This window comes from Panthera pardus, unplaced genomic scaffold (genome assembly GCF_024362965.1).
Source record: "Panthera pardus isolate Hobbes unplaced genomic scaffold, ASM2436296v1 HiC_scaffold_27, whole genome shotgun sequence".
Lineage (NCBI taxonomy): Eukaryota > Metazoa > Chordata > Mammalia > Carnivora > Felidae > Panthera > Panthera pardus.
This window is the reverse complement of record NW_026526843.1, coordinates 104,468,162-104,484,421: the sequence shown is the minus strand read 5'-3', so window position 1 is coordinate 104,484,421 and position 16,260 is coordinate 104,468,162. Positions and strand designations below refer to the sequence as shown.

Sequence of the window (16,260 nt, the reverse complement as noted above, 5' to 3'; positions counted from 1 at the left end):
TTGGAAGACATCATGTCTATTCATTTATGTATTATCTACAGTTGCTGTTTGACTACAGTGGCAGAGTTAGTAGTCACGATAGAGGCCATGTGTCCTGAGAGTGTAAAATATTTGGTATCTGGCCCGTTACGGAACAAGTGTGCTGGCCCCTGCTAGCTAGTGCTAAAGCATGGATTCAATTCAGTTTTGACTTTTTGGGTCAGTATACTTTATAGGTGGTATGATGTATTTCATATTGCATTATATATCAGCAGATGTATTAGGTCTGGCTAAAACCACTGTTAGTGGGGTTATGATTGATTAGTGGGTTCCAGTTTTCATCTAAAGGCCGTTTTTGTTTTTTTTTTTTATACAGAGAGAGGGAGTATAAGTAGGGGGAGAGGGGCAGAGAGATAATCTTTTTTTAAAATTTTTTAAATGTTTATTTGGGGGAGAGTGCATAGGTATGAATGGGGGAGGGACACAGAGAGAAAGGGGGACAGAATCTGAAGCCTGCTCTGTGCTGACAGCAGAGAGCCCCATGTGGGGCTCGAACTCATGAACTGCAAGATCATGACCTGAGCCGAAGTTGAATGCTCAACTGACTGAGCCACCCAGGCATCCCTAGAGAGAGAATCCACTCAGTGTGGAGCGCATTGTGGGACTGGATCCCATGATCCGCAGATCATGACCTGAGCCAAAATCAAGAGTTGGATGCTGAACCAACTGAGCCACCCAGGCGCCCCCTAAAGGAGGGTTTTTTTTTTTTTTTTAACATTGGTGCTATTAATGTTTTGGTCTGACCAATTGATTGTTGTGACAGCTCTTCTGTGCATTGTGTGACGTTTAGCAGTATCCTTGGCCTATACCTGATGCCTCTACCTGACCCCTTCCCCCTAGTGGTGACAACCAAAAGGCCTCTGCACCTCTCCAAATATCTCCTGGGGGTGGGGAGAAAACTTGTTCCCCTTTGAGAACCACTGATTTAATGCCCCCCCCCTTTTATTTACCTGAATTAGTTGTTTCATTAGGAGTTGTAAAGCAGTTTTCTAATTTCTGTCATCATTTCCATGTTTGTTATATATGTTAAATATTAGAACGTTTATTAGTTGAATTTTTCTAGAAAATTAACTTTGCTTGTTAACCAGCACTATTCGGTTATGCTGCAGTAGTTTGTACAGGAAAGATGAGGGAAATGTGTACTTCTTTCTCTTGCATTGCCAATTTTCTGAGTAGGAAGTTGGAGGCCTCCATTATATGTATTGTTGACTAGTGATTTGTTTATTTTTGTTGTAAATTATATTTTGCTTCCTCTTTTATGGAATATTATGAACTCATGAGTTTTATATTTACACATGGTGGTTCAGTGTCTTGCAGTCATTGTTATTTTTGATGCTTAAACTTGTCTTTGGTCAGTGGGAGTGTCTTATGTCTGCTTCTAAATCCTTTTGACTTTGAGGGGGATTTTTTTTAACAGTAGCCTTTTGGCATTATTTTTGCTCTGAATTCTTTTAGTATGTGGTTTGATCTTTTAATAATAGTTAATATAGTAGATGGCCATAGTTAAGTGTGTGAGAAAGGTTTGATTTGTTCAACAAAATAGTATCCATTCTCTAGCATCTGGAGTGAGATTTCTCAGTACCATTTCATAATAAGGGAAGTAGGGCTTCATAGAGAAATGGCTGATTCAGGAAAATGCTGGGAATGTCTAGCTGTACTAGAAAGCAAGGATGATATTTAAATCTACTGAAGCTGTGTCAGAAGCGTTCAGGAGTCAACCTGAAGAGTTTCCTGCTGGCCACAGATGGGACGTTGTGAACATGGACAAGGATAGGTCCAGCACACTGAAACGTGTGAGTTCACAATGCTACTGTAAGCACTTGCAACCCAGCACTGGTCACCTCTGAAGGCATCTAGAGAACCAAGTCACTAGTTCGAAAACTGGTCAATAACGGGATTGAATCTAGCATTTATCTTGATTTTTTTGAATTCATATTGTACCTCAGCTAACTAATTGGTGAAGTGGTTTCTCTTCATAGAAGGTTTCCAGCTAAGAAATGATACAGGAAAAATGGAATATTTCCATTTTGCAATCCCTAATGAAATAATGAATCTAGGCAATGATCACTAAAAGGGAGATAACCAGACATGACGTGCCTTTGCCATCTGATAGAAGGCATCAGTAGCACCTCTAACATATTCATACCAAAACATTGAATGCGATTTTGACCAAGCCTTTAGATCTAAATGTGAATTCACCAGCAGTACAGAAACAGAGGAATGTGTTAAATGGCATTATTGTGATAAAAGCCATAGAGTTGATACTGTAGAGCACTCTACAGGGTGAATGACCCAGCTTCTTCAACAAATGAATTGCTGGGAAATAAAAGGTAGGGAGGGATTGTACCTGTAGTTCTATATATTGACCAATTACAGAGTATGGGCTGACTTGGTAAATAAAATTGAGATTGTTGGAAAAACATGAACATTTGAATCTTGCATGAATATTTAGTGATTTTAAGGAATTGCTATTAATTGTATTAGTTGTAATTTTATTACGTTTTTAAAACCTTTTGGGGCACCTGGGTGGCTCATTCACTTGAGTTTCTAAATCTTGATTTTGGCTCAGATCATGATCTCATGTTTTGTGGGTTCAAACCCCACGTTGGGCTCGGAGCTGGCAGTGTGGAGCCAGCTTGGCATTCTCTCTCTCCCCCTTTCTGTCTGCCACTCTCCCATATGTGCTGTGTATACATGCATTGTCTCTCAAAAATAAACATTAAAAAAACCTTACCTTTTATTTTTTTTAATGTTCATTCATTTTTGATAGAGTGTGAGCTTGGGAGGGGGATAGAGAGAAGGACACACAGAATCTGAAGCAGGCTCCAGGCCAGACACAGGGCTTGAACCCACAAACCATGAATCGCAAGCTGAGCCAAAGTCGGACGGTTAACCGACTGAGCCACCCAGGTGTCCCCAAACTTCTTATCTTTTAAAGTAGTGGTTCTTGGGGCACCTGGGCGGCTCATTTGGTTGAGCATCTGACTCTTGATTTTGGCTAGGTCATGATCCCAGGGTTGTGGGATTGAGCCCTGCCTTGAGCTCTGCGCTGACCATGGAGCCTGCTTAAGATTCTCTGTCTCTGTCTCTGTCTCTCTCTCTGTCTCTCTCTGTCTCTCAAATAAAAAAAAAATAAAGTAGGGGATCTCAAAGGGGTGAGATTTTGCCCTTTAGGGCACATTTGGCCATGTCTGGAGATAGTTTTGGTTGTCACAACTCAGAGGTGGAGGGCGGTGCTGTTGGCAGCCAGGATACTGCCAAACATTCCACAGTGAACAGAACAGCCCCAGTAACAAAGAATTATTTGGCCAAAAATGTCCATAGCGCTGAGGGTGAGAAACCATGTTTTAGAGATACATGCTGCAGTATTTCTGGATAAAGTGATAAGTCTGACTTCAAAATAATCTGGGTTGAGGCAGGAAGTGGATAGGGATATTGATGAGTTGATAATTGAAGGTGGATGATGGGTATATGAAAGTTGACGTTGCTTTATTTTTTCTCATAGTACATTTGAATGAATGAATGAATGAATGAATGGGAGAGATCTTCTGCAGCCCTGAGTAAAGTTGATGGCCTCCTGAGGGTTTAGATTAGATGGTTAATAAAGTTGTTCACTCAGCAAATGTTTCCAAACCATGAGCTAGTGTGATGGAATACTTGTGATTCTTCCAGATAGTGGAAGAGACAGATGTTAGCTCGATAGCAGAAATAGATGTAAAACTTACAAAGGATAGATGTGCTCTGGCAAGCATATGATAAAGGAAGCTGCCCTAGCCTGAGAGGCCAGGAAGGTGTCATTGGTCAGAGAAGCTTCTTGGGATGCTCTGAGGATCAAGCCCTGTGGGAGAATGAAGGCAGCAAGACTGGGCAGTGGGAGAAATCTGAGTTGCACTTATGACAAAGGTCTCAGCCAATCCCAGGGAGCTCTGGGGTGGGGATGACCCTCCAGAGTTGCTCTGAATTATGGTAAGAGGTTTGGGCCTTCATTAGCATCCCTCCTCTCCGATGCGTTAGGTAGTGGATGCAGGCTGCTTCCAAGAGACTCCTCTGTGAGTTGTCAGCCTCCAGCCCTCTCAGCAGTTGGGAGAATGAGGGCCCTTGTCCTAAAGAGGACTTCTGGGTGACACACCACAGCATCCACTCCAGAAGTCTTTTCTAAAGGAGTAGGGATGGATCTTGAGTACTGGTGGGTGAGTAGGAGTTCACTAGGCACAGAGAATGGGTTTTTTCCCCCCAGGGGCAGCATGCTTTCTCCAGCATGGTGCCGTGGGAAGCCATTATTGGTGCCAGCACAGCAGCAGGGAGACCACTGAGGGAGGCTATTACATGAGTACGTTGATATAATACATTAAAATCTGGATATGAAAATGCAAAAAAAATAGAAAAGACAAGTCTTCTAATAACCCCAGCCCTCAGCGACAACCACTCGTAACAGTTTTGTGTATTTCTTTTCTGCCTTCTTTCTCTGCATATTTTAGTAAAAAGCTAGGATTTCACTGTACATGTGATTTGATTTTCTGCTTTTTTCTAGAGTTTTTCCTATGTCTATACTGTTTCTAATCAGAATCGCAGTCCTTGCCATTTATGAAAAACTTAGAAAGTAAACGTTTTTTTAAATCTCTACACCCATTATAGGGCTTGAACTCAGGACTCTGATATCAAGAGTTGCCTGCCAGAAAGTACAGATTTTAAAAAGAAAATGAAGAATACCCACAATGTCTCTTCTTAGTTTTGTCCATTGTTGACATCATCCAGATTATTTGTTACACATATCTATAGCTTGCTTTTTGAAAGAATGAGTCTTTAAACATCACTTACCTGTTTCCTTTGAGATCCCTGGCCTGGGGTTCCGGAGCCCTGAGCTCCAGTTCTAGGTCAGATGTTAATAGTTGTTAATCTCCCGCCTTACCCCTTCCCTCCTCTCCCCTTCTGTTTTCTCTGTGTTTTATTTGTTTAAATACTTCTGTAATAAAAAATTAAAATATGGACTAAAATATGTATCTTTTAATATTCTTGGTGGTTTTGGTGAGAATGCAGAATGCATAGTAGGTGTCTGATAAGTGATCTTTTTCCCTCCTTTATTTACAGATTATTGCTGTGGCAGCTTTGGTCCATCACAGCTTTGAGTTAGACAAAGCACCCCCACAGCCTCCCTTTCAGTCACACTTCTGTGGTATGTATTTTTTTTAGCTGGTCTACTAATGGCTTGATTTTAATTTTTCTTATTTTTTCTCCAGCTGTTGGATCAGTAACTCTTTTTTTGATGTTTTCAAGAGTAGTTAGTGCATATTGTTAAACTTTTTTTTTTTTTTTGGTCAGCTGTGGACACTGAGTTTTATTGGCTTGGTGGCTCCTATTCAGCTAGTTTATTTTGTTTGAGGGGAAGTTGGGAGGCAGTTTGACATCTCTTTTCTATTCCCGTGGTTATTCTGTTGGGGCATTCTAGTTTTTTTTATTGGGTCAAAATTGTGCTATCACTATTTCCTTCTCATGATGTCATTGTAAAAGCCCATCATAGAAGCCTGAGCAAAGTGTTCTGTGTGGTGAGGCAATATGCCGAGGCATAAATGAGTGTCTACCTATTTGGGAGGAGTTCTAGAAATATCACATTGGAATTGGGTTGTGCTATGCATAAAATTCAGTTGGTGAAAATTTCACACAGAAATCTGCATGCCTTGAGTCAGTCTCCAAGGAGGATTCTGACCTATTCGATGTTGAAAGCTTGGCCAGGTAAATAACTATTTTTTTTTTCAGTAAACAAGAAAGGGGCATAACACTATTGATCTGTCATGCTTCCTGAAATCTTTTCTAGGCTAGAACTAGCAGTTAACTGGGACAGCATTGCCTGTCTGGTTTTGTGGGTATTAGGAAAGTGGGACTAGGAAAGCAAGCAGAGAAGGAAGGATCATGTGTTATTATTGTGAAGTTTCCCCTCTTTAAGTGGGGTGAAATACACATAAAAACATGACAGTGAGGATATCGTGGAAAGTACATGGAAGAGAGCAGTCATTAGCTCATTTCAGCGTGTATTTATTCACCTGCTGTGTATGCCATGGTGTGAACAGCTGTTTTGAGTGATGAAGAACTTATAGTGAGGGCAGCTTTGGTCATCTTTATTTTTCTAATTTTGAGAAGGTTGGAGTTCCTTCATTGTACACTGGTTAAGGCTTTGGTAGTGGTGGAACCCCCTTAGGGAAGTTAAACATCCTCCATTCTGCCTCAGATGGAGGGAAGATGTTTCATCAAAGTAGTTGTAACAGTTAATAGGAGCTTAGAGTTCTGTGCGTGGTTTTTCCTTTTTTTTAGATGTAATCTTTTAAACTTTTTAAACATTGAGGTATAATTGACATGTAACATTTTAGTTTCAGGTGTTTAGCATAACAATTCGATAATTGTATGTATCATGAAATGATCACAATAAGACTAGTCAACATCTGTCATCATAGTTTGAAAATGGTTTTTCTTGTGATGAGAACTTTTAAGATTTACTTTCTTAGCAACTTTGAAACATGCAGTACAGTATTATTAACTAAAGTCACCATGCTGTACATTACATTTCGGTGACTTATAACTGAAATTTGCACCTTTTGACTGTCTTCACCCAATTCCTGTGGGTCCCCTGCCCCGTCGCATCCTGCCCCACGACATCTGGCAACCATAAGTCTCTTATCTGTATCTATGATCTCATTTTGTTTTTGTTTTTTTTTTTAGATTGCACATATAAGTGAGATCATGCAGTATTTATTTTTCTGTCTGACTTACTTTGCTTAGCATAATATCCCTCATGGTCTTTCCGTGTTGTCACAAATGGCAAGGTTTCCTTATTTTTTTAAATTTTATTTTAGAGAGAGAGCGAGCATGTGCAAGCAGGAAAGAGGGGCAGAGGGGGAAAGAGAATCTTAAGCAGGCTCCATACTGATCTCCAACAGGGGACTCAGTCCCATGACCCTGGGATCATGACCTGAGCTGAAATGAGTCAGATGCTCAACCCACTGAGCCACCGAGGTGCCCCATGATTTCCTTATTTTTTTTTAATGGCCGACTAATATTCCATTGTATAAATATGCCACTTCTGTTTGTTCATTCATTAATTGATGGGCACTTAGGTTGCTTCCATTTCCTGGCCCTTGTAAATCATGTTGCAGTGACAATGGGGGCACAGAGTTAGTGATTTCATGTTCTTCAGACAAATACCCAGAAGTAGAATACCTAGATCATATGGAAATTATATTTTTAAGTTTTTGAGGAACCTCTTTTCTGTTTTCCATAGTGGCTGCACCAGTTTTACATTCCCACTAGCAGTATGTATACAAGGGTTCCCTTTACTCCACATCCTAGCCAACACTTGTTGTTCCTTGTCTTTTTTATTTTTAAGTAGGCTCCGTGCCCAAGGTGGAGTTTGAACTCATGACCCTGAGATCAAAAGTCACATGCTCTACCAACTCATCCAGCCAGGCACCCTTCTTGTCCTTTTGATGATAGCAATTCTGACAGGTGTGAAGTGATATCCCAGTGTAGTTTTGGTGTCCATTTCCTTGATGACTGTGATGTTGACCAGTTTTTCATGTACCTGTTGGCTATCTGTATGTCTTCTTTGGAAGAATGTCTGTTCACAGCCTTTGCCCATTTTTTTTGAAGTAGGCTCCATTCCCAATGTAGGGCTTGAACTCAAGAGTTCATGCCAGCCATTCCCTAGCCTTTGCCCACTTTTATTTTTTCATTAAAAAATTGTTTTTTTGGGGCGCCTGGGTGGCTCAGTCGGTTAAGCAGCTGACTTCGGCTCAGGTCATGATCTCGCAGTCCGTGAGTTCGAGCCCCGCGTCGGGCTCTGTGCCGATGGCTCAGAGCCTGGAGCCTGTTTCAGATTCTCTGTCTCCCGCTCTCTCTGCCCCTCCCCTGTTCATGCTCTATCTCTCTCTGTCTCAAAAATAAATAAATGTTAAAAAAATAAAATTAAAAAAAAATAGAAAGGGCTCTGATAAGAGACAATGACAATAACTAAAAAAATAAATAAAAAACTAATAAAACTAGTAACTCTGGGAATAACTAATAATTGGAATCCTTCTGAAATTCCTAGAGGGAGTGACATAGACCTGAAAGTTTAGTAGAAGTTAAGTGAAGAGGGAGAAAATTACTTTAAGAAAAAAAACAATTTTTTTAATGTTTATTTATATTTGAGAGAGTGAAAGAGAGAAAGAGAGAGTGGGGCAGAGAGCGAGGAAGACAGAACCTGAAGCAGGCTCCAGGCTCCAAGCTGTCAGCACAGAACCACCAAAGTGATGGGTTCGTCAACCCACGAACCACCAAAGTCAGATGCTTAAACAACTGAGCCACCCAGGCGCCCCTGCCCATTTTTAATTGGATTGTTTGGGGTTGCTCTTGGGTTCTATGAGTTCTTGTTGTATTTTGAATATTGATCTCTTCTCAGATAAATTATTTGCAAATACTTTCTCCCATTTGTTAGGTTGCCTTTTCATTTTGTTGATGGTTTCCTTGGCTGTGCAAGAGCTTTTTATTTTGATGTAGTACCACTTGATTCTTTTTGCTTTTGATACCTTTGCTTTTGGTGTCAAATCCAAAAAATCATCGCCAAGACCAGTGTTAGAGAGCTTACTGCCTATGTTTTCTTCTAAGAGTTTTATGGATTCAAGTCCTTACGTTCAAGTCTTTAAGGCATTTTCAGTTGGCTTTTGTGTGTGGTGTTTTGTGGTCCAGTTTCATTTTTTTGCATGTGGCTGTCTGGTTTTCACATCACCACATAGTAAAGAGACTGTCCTTTTCCCATTGTATATTCTTAACTCCTTGTCATACTGACCATATATTATACATGCATTAATTTCTGAGCTCTCTGTTCTGTTCCTTTGATCTGGATGTCTGTTGTTTTTTTTTAAGGTTTTTTTTTTTTTAACGTTTATTTATTTTTGAGACAGAGAAAGACAGAGCATGAACAGGGGAGGAGCAGAGAGAGAGGGAGACACATAATCTGAAACAGGCTCCAGGCTCTGAGCTGTCGGCACAGAGCCCGATGCGGGGCTCGAACTCACAGACCATGAGATCATGACCTGAGCTGAAGTCGGACGCTTAACCGACCAAGCCACCCAGGCGCCCCTGGATGTCTGTTTTTATGCCAATACCATACTGTTGGCATGACTACATCTTTGTAGTGTAGTTTGAAATTACTAGCATGATGCCTCCTGCTTTGTTCTTCTTTCCCAAGATTGCTTTGGCTATTTGGGGTCTTTTGTGGTTCCATAATGAATTTTAGGATTGTTTAGGCTTTTCTTTTGAGGTCCAACAACATGACCATTGGAAATACTTGAATCTCTCAATTCTTTAGAGATTAGGGGGTATTTGTTTATATTTAAAACAGTTTCCATTTAGAAACATGCAGCATATGTGTACTTGAAATTGGACTAAGATGGTGATGGAATCTTTTTTCCTTCTTATAGTTATATCTAAACCAAAGGACTGTATTTTTCCATATGCTTTCAAAGAAGACATTAAGAAAAAGGTAAAGAACTCATTATTTATTCCTTTTAAATTTGAAGCATCTATTTAGGAAAAGAAAAGGAGGATGGTGTAGATTAGCATAAATAGGCTATTTTGTATGTTAATTTATTAGGTCTGTTCTTGCTAGTTTGGACTGACATGAATCCATTCAAAATGTATTAGAAATATAAAATAGAAACATTATTGAATGTTTTACCACCTGAAAATAACGTGATTCTGTATCCTAGTAGTAGATACTTAGGCTCAAGTCCTCCTTCAGATAGCTTCAGGGGAGGCCTTTCTGAAATGCACGATCATGTGATTACTGTTTTGGGAAACTGTTGGGAAGAGTACTCACCCCACTCCCCAGTTTGAAGAAAGCCGAGTGTAGTTGGGTATGAAAAGGGACATGTATTGGAAAGGTCGATATGTGCTGGCTGGAATTGGTAGGGATCTCTCAACTCCCAGGATACTCCATGAAGTTTTCATGGGTCCTTAATAAAATAGGAAGTGGGGAAAAAGGAGTATAATGTAGTGAGCTTGTCACAAGGGTAAATGTATTCATATAAAGAATTTGTTTTCTGGAGACTATGTGGAATGCTTGCATTCACAGATGTGTGTGTTGGTTTTTTTTTTAATGTTTTCACTTGACAAAATTAAAAGTTAGCAACCTTGTCAGGTTCCACTTACTTTAAGTTGGCTTGAGAAGTCCAGTAGTCTGGAGGTGCTGTTGGATCAGGCTATTATTTATGAAGTGCCCTGAAGTACCTATCCAAGTAAAATGACTTAGGAAAATTCCTTTTGAGTCAAACTGATACTTTGTAGCCGAACTAGTTACAGCAAACACATAGCTATCAACTTCCATTGTAGGAGAGTCTTAATAAGAGCGGATCTTTTGAATACCTGATTTATATTCAGTAATCCAAGTGGAAGCCTTTTGTGTGAAGATAGGTTTTATTTATACTTAACGACACTTATAATTCTTAAATGTATGCTAGTTTTCATTCTAGTTTCTTATTTATAGTTTCTTACACCACTCTTGCAGATTAGTTTATACAATCCTTGGGATTTCTTTATGTGGTAAATACACAAACAGCAGTCTATCAGGGATTATATAGGAAAGTAAGTAATGTTTTTGTTAGGTACTCTGATTCATATGCTTGTGTGGTATGTCGAGATACACAAGTGTGTCGCTGTGGAGGGACATATCTGCCCTTCATAGTGCTTAGCATTTAAAATTTGGCTTTATTTACTTCACACACTGTATGTTAGCCAATTTGACAATAGATTATATTAAAAATAAAATGAAAGAAGTTTAAACAGAAATTTTAAAAATCCCACATAAAATTTTCTCTATTTACTCACTTATTACTAGGATGAGCTTCTCAGAGACTTTGGGCAGTTGTTACTGTGAAACCTAGAATAAGCAATTTCATTGCTTCTTTTAGTTTTGAAATGGATAGTTTCTTTTAATTCTAAGAAATCTAATCCTGCTTGAACAGGGAGCCAAAGTATAGTACTTACAAGTAAAGAGTAAGTGACCGGTATGTTTTTATCTAACAGAATGTGAAGGTTGAGATCGCTGCAACGGAAAGAACGTTGCTAGGTTTTTTCCTCGCCAAAGTTCACAAAATTGATCCTGATGTCATTGTGGTGAGTAGGTGTCTCGTCATGCTGTTGGGGACTCTTCATTCCTTAGTTCTCAGTACTTGTGGAACAGCAGAGAATCTTTTTTTTTAATTGAGGTAAAAACTGGTATATAACATTATGTAAGTTTCATGTTTGTAGTAGTATAACTCTACGTCTGTATATAGTACAAAATGATGACCGCCTAAAGCATAGTTACTATCCATCACTGTACAGTTGATTCCCTTCGCTCTTTGGCCCACCCCCCAAGCTCCTTGCCCTCTGATAATTAGAAGTCTGTTCTCTGCATCAGTGAGTTTGTTTTTGTATTGGTTGTTTGTTTGCTTTTTTAGATTTCACTTAGCATAATACCTTCAGGGTCCCTTCGGGTTGTTGGAAAAGGCACACTTTCATTCTTCTTTATGGCTCAGTATATTCCTCTGTGTGTGTGTGTATGTGTACCATATCCTCTTTATCCATTCATTCACTGATGGACGGTATGTTTTGATATGTTGGCTGTTATAAATAATGCTGCACTGAACATAGGGTTGGATGTATCTTTCCGAATTAGTGTTTTACATTCAAATAAATACCCAAAGTGGAATAGGTGGATCATATTGTAGATGTGTTCTTAATTTTTTGATTTCTGTAGTGGCTGCAGCAATTTACATTCCCACCAACAGTGCAAGAGAGTTCCCTTTTCTCCATGTCCTCTCCAATGCTTGTTACTTCTTGTCCTTTTGATAATAGACATTCTAACAGGTGTTAAGGTAGTTTTAATTTGCATTTCCCTGATAATTAGTGACACTGAACATCTTTTCATGTGCCTGTTAGGTATCTGTGTCTTCTTTGGGAAAATGTTCAGGTTCTCTGCCCATTTTTAACGTTTTTTTAATTTAATTTTATTTTTTGAAAGTCAGAGAGAGGGCATGAGCAAGGGAGGGAGGGGGGGAGACACAGAATTCAAAGCAAGCTCCCTGAGAGCCCACTGTGGAGCTCGAACCCACGATCGTGAGATCATGACCTGAGCCGAAGTCAGACGCTCAACCGACTGAGCTACCCAAGCTCCCCTCTGCCTATTTTTAAATGGGGTTGTTTGTTTTTTTTATTGTTGATTTGTATGAGTTCTTTATATATTTTTTTGAATCTTCAGAGTGAAATAACCCTATGGACTGGTGGGAATTGCTGTATTTTCTGCTAACAGAAAGGGGAAAAAAGAGCCAGCCCACTATGAAATAGTTCTTTTCCTCTAATAGAATAGAAACTCATGAGTTATTGTTGATGTTTAGGATATTCCATTTATTTCCAGCCTATATAAGTAAGTAAACTTACCTATAAGTAAGTAAACTTGTGTTGTTAACTGTTGGTTCCTATACATTTTTGGATTAGTGGCCCAGCTGTATATTGGTCATAGGAGTTAATTCCCTCGATTTGGTGTCAGTCTCCAAAGTGTTTGTATTTCATTTTCATGAGCTCAGTGCCTCTCTCTCTCTCTATTTTTTAAGATTTTATTTTTAAGTAATCTCTACACCCAACGTGGGACTTGAACTTACAACCCCAAGATCAAGAGTCACAAATTCTTCCAACTGAGCTGCCCGGTACCCCGAGCTCAGTGACTCTCTATGACCTATTCCTTTGAGAGCTCAGGGCTAGGAATTTTTTTTTCCCCTTGGTAACCGAGTATGTTTCCACTAAATAGGAAGAGGTAATAGTTCATTGAGTTATGTTTGCCCCAGTTTTTAAGAGTCACAAAGCAACATTTTGCTTTATGTTTCCTCTGGCTTTAGTTTGTAGGCTCTTTGATGTGATTTCTTCTCCTGCCCACCACCCAGTTAACGGATCAAATTATGCTGTGATTTTGATGGTTTTGGAGAAAAGTAGGAATGTAAATGCATGTATTTGAAGTGTGATAATGGTAATTTAGTTACATTGAAGCCTTGCAAAACAATGTGTGGTATATATTTGTCCACATTCATTTTTGCTCTTGGATATCTATCTTGACCGTGGTGTGGCCAAAGTACCTAGAGCCTGAAGTTTGTTATCAGGTATCTCTGCATACTTCCCTTACAGCATTCCCTTACACTACTCTAGGACCCATCTTGAAAACACCAGGAAGATTCTGTCCACAGTGCCCTATTGTGGCGTTCCGGCTCAGAACTAGGTCCTCACCCAGTCTCCCCTAGTAGTCTCTCTTGGGCCCCAAGGAGATGTCGTGGTGCCTAGGATAGGTGGCCTGGCTTAGCATGTTAGAGCCAAGCCAAGTCTGTGTGTGAGGAATCCAAACTGATGTAAGAGAGAATCCTGACATGGGTTTGAGTCCCTAATCCCAGGCATGATAATTTGGAAATGAGACTTCCTTGTGTCCTTGGGTCTCTTAATTTAATAGACAAAACTGCCATAAATATATAGTGGTATACATCTTTAAGTAAAATTAATAACAAGTAAATCAGTTTATTGATCTGATTTATTTTAAACTGTGTCTAGTTTTTTAATAAACATGGGCATTGAACCATATTATTCACACAGTGGAAATTATCATTATAGACATGGAAAATTTGGTTGCATTTTTCAGGTAATTTCTACCTGGTATGGTTTGCTTCCTTGAACTGTTGAGTGCTATTATATATTTTGTTGCATATTGATTAAGAGTCTAAATCAGTAGTGTTTGAACTCAGTTCTTCAAGAAGCAAGTAGCTGCAGTTCCTGAGTTTTCGAAGAGTCTGTGTGAACTATCACACAACACAGGCAGGTTCTCTGTTTTTAAGGAATTAAAATGGAATTATTTGAACACAGCTTTTACTGATCACAAAAAAGTGTGGGACATAAAAATTTGCATTTGCTTTTGAGACTGTGAGGCATGAGCTGCAAATTAAAAGACATCATATGAACCTTGCGTCAATTAGGATGAAATAAAGTTTATTCCAGCAATCTGCTTAGCTTTGTTAATGTCAAGGCTAATGAATGCTGCTGATGAATAAATTCCTGAAGAAGAAAGGACCCCAATCGGAGGTAAGCTCATGATGCCTTCAATTAGAGACGAGAAAAAGAAAGGGCAAAGAAATTCTATGCATATGAAGATAAATCTTCTCATTTGCGTTTGTTACAATGTTATTGGCTGCCTTCTTTTTCTGACTAGGGTCATAATATTTATGGATTTGAACTGGAAGTGCTCCTGCAGAGAATTAACGTGTGCAAAGTTCCTCACTGGTCCAAGATAGGTCGACTGAAGCGATCTAACATGCCAAAGCTAGGGGTAATAATAATTTTCAAAATCTTACATCTTGACTTGGCTTCTTTACATGGAATAGCTACCTGGGAACACACTGGGCTTCTTTGACTAAGAATTGGTTGTCTTGTGATAGGACATTTTAACTTTGGCACTGAACATCTTTTCCTTTGAATGTAGCATTTTATTGGTAGAAGCCCCTGGTAGTTCTTAAAATCAGCTATTAGAATCTAGAGACAGCACATCCATGTTACCTCCACTCCGTCATTACCAAAGCTGTAGCCCTTAGAGCAGAGATCAGTGAGTGTTCTCATTCAGTACAGAGAGGGCAGGGAAGAGTGGGAGGGAGCTGATGTTGAACGTATGAGAAGGCTGTGGGCTAAGTGCCTTCTGCGTTAGTTGCCTGTCACAGCAACTCCAGTTTGACTGTACTTCTCACAGGGGTAACAGAACTTGTTCAAGATCATAGGGCTAGGGTGGGAAAGAACTGAGATTTTGAGCCAGGCCTGTCTTGACTCTTTTGAAGTCTATGTGTTTTTCATTCTACCTACTTGTTTCGGTGGTTTTTGTATGAAGCCACCTTCGTTTCCCAAGCCTCATAGTGCTTAGCATCTTGTTTCACTTAAAGCTCGTAAGGAAACATGGGCATGTTGCCTCATCAGAGAACTTAGGAATCTGTATGTTTTATAATGCTCTCCAGAGGATTCTGCTAACGCAGATTGGAGTTGGGGCCCGTGCTGTTGCTTCTGTTCCTATTCATATCTTTAAGGTGATATAGAGTTATTAACCTTCATCCCAGCCCTTGATTTACTATTTCCTTACCCCTTCATGGTTTTCTTTGTATGGCATCTTCTCTGTGAGGTCTCCCACGGCTACCCTATTTAAGATGCAGCCCCCCTAAATTGCCATATTCCTCATGTGTTCTACTTTTTCTCTTTTCCATATGCTTATTGCCTCCTAAGCTGTATAGCTTCTTGATTTTGATGTTTATTTGTTGTCATCTATTTCAGATGAGATTAGGAATCTTTCATTTTTTTTTAAACGTTTATTTATTTTTGAGACAGAGAGACAGAGCATGAACGGGGGAGGGTCAGGGAGAGGGAGACACAGAATCTGAAACAGGCTCCAGGTTCTGAGCTGTCAGCATAGAGCCCGACGCGGGGCTCGAACCCACGGACCGCGAGATCATGACCTGAGCCGAAGTCGGCCGCTTAACCGACTGAGCCACCCAGGTGTCCCGGGAATCTTTCATTTTTTTAATGTTTTTATTTATTTTTGAGAGACACAGCATGAGTGGGGTGGGCGCAGAGAGAGAGGGCGACAGAGGATCCAAAGTGGGCTCTGCACTGACAGCAGCGAGCCGGACGTCAACTGACTGAGCCACCCAGGCGTCCTAGGAATCTTTTCTCTTTGGCTCAGTGCTATCTCCCTGGTGCCTAGAACAGTGTCAGCTTTATAGTGAACGTTCAGAAATACTTGAGTGACGGCTGACAGAGTGGGCGAATAGGAGATTGAGAGTTTCCTCGTTGTAATTGTGGACTAGCTTCGAAGTCGGTTGGAATAGAATGTTCCCAGTGTCTGCTCATCCATGGCATTTGCTTTTTGTCCTTCCCCTGTAGGGCAGGAGTGGACTTGGTGAAAGAAATGCTACCTGTGGCCGAATGATCTGTGATGTGGAAATTTCGGCAAAGGAATTAATTCGTTGTAAAAGCTACCATTTGTCTGAACTTGTTCAACAGATTCTGAAATCTGAAAGGGTTGTGATCCCAGTGGAAAATGTACGAAATATGTACAGGTATGCTCCTGGATGCTTCGGAATTTGTCTGCCTTGAAATGAGCGATAGCAAGAGGCCAGCATCACCGTGAGGCTGGAGGGACAG

The 16,260-nt window shown here is 40.0% G+C and overlaps 1 protein-coding gene across 2 annotated transcripts in view; it reads left to right on the top strand.

Annotated features, from left to right (window-relative positions):
* Positions 1-16,260, top strand: part of POLA1 (DNA polymerase alpha 1, catalytic subunit) — a 300,188-nt gene that overhangs the window by 29,915 nt on the left and 254,013 nt on the right. For both annotated transcript variants that reach the window (XM_019419738.2, XM_019419737.2), the window contains exons 16-20: positions 5,128-5,212; positions 9,489-9,550; positions 11,092-11,181; positions 14,291-14,407; positions 16,000-16,175. In XM_019419738.2, the coding sequence (XP_019275283.2) occupies positions 5,128-5,212; positions 9,489-9,550; positions 11,092-11,181; positions 14,291-14,407; positions 16,000-16,175 (530 nt within the window). The remainder of the gene's footprint in view (positions 1-5,127; positions 5,213-9,488; positions 9,551-11,091; positions 11,182-14,290; positions 14,408-15,999; positions 16,176-16,260) is intronic.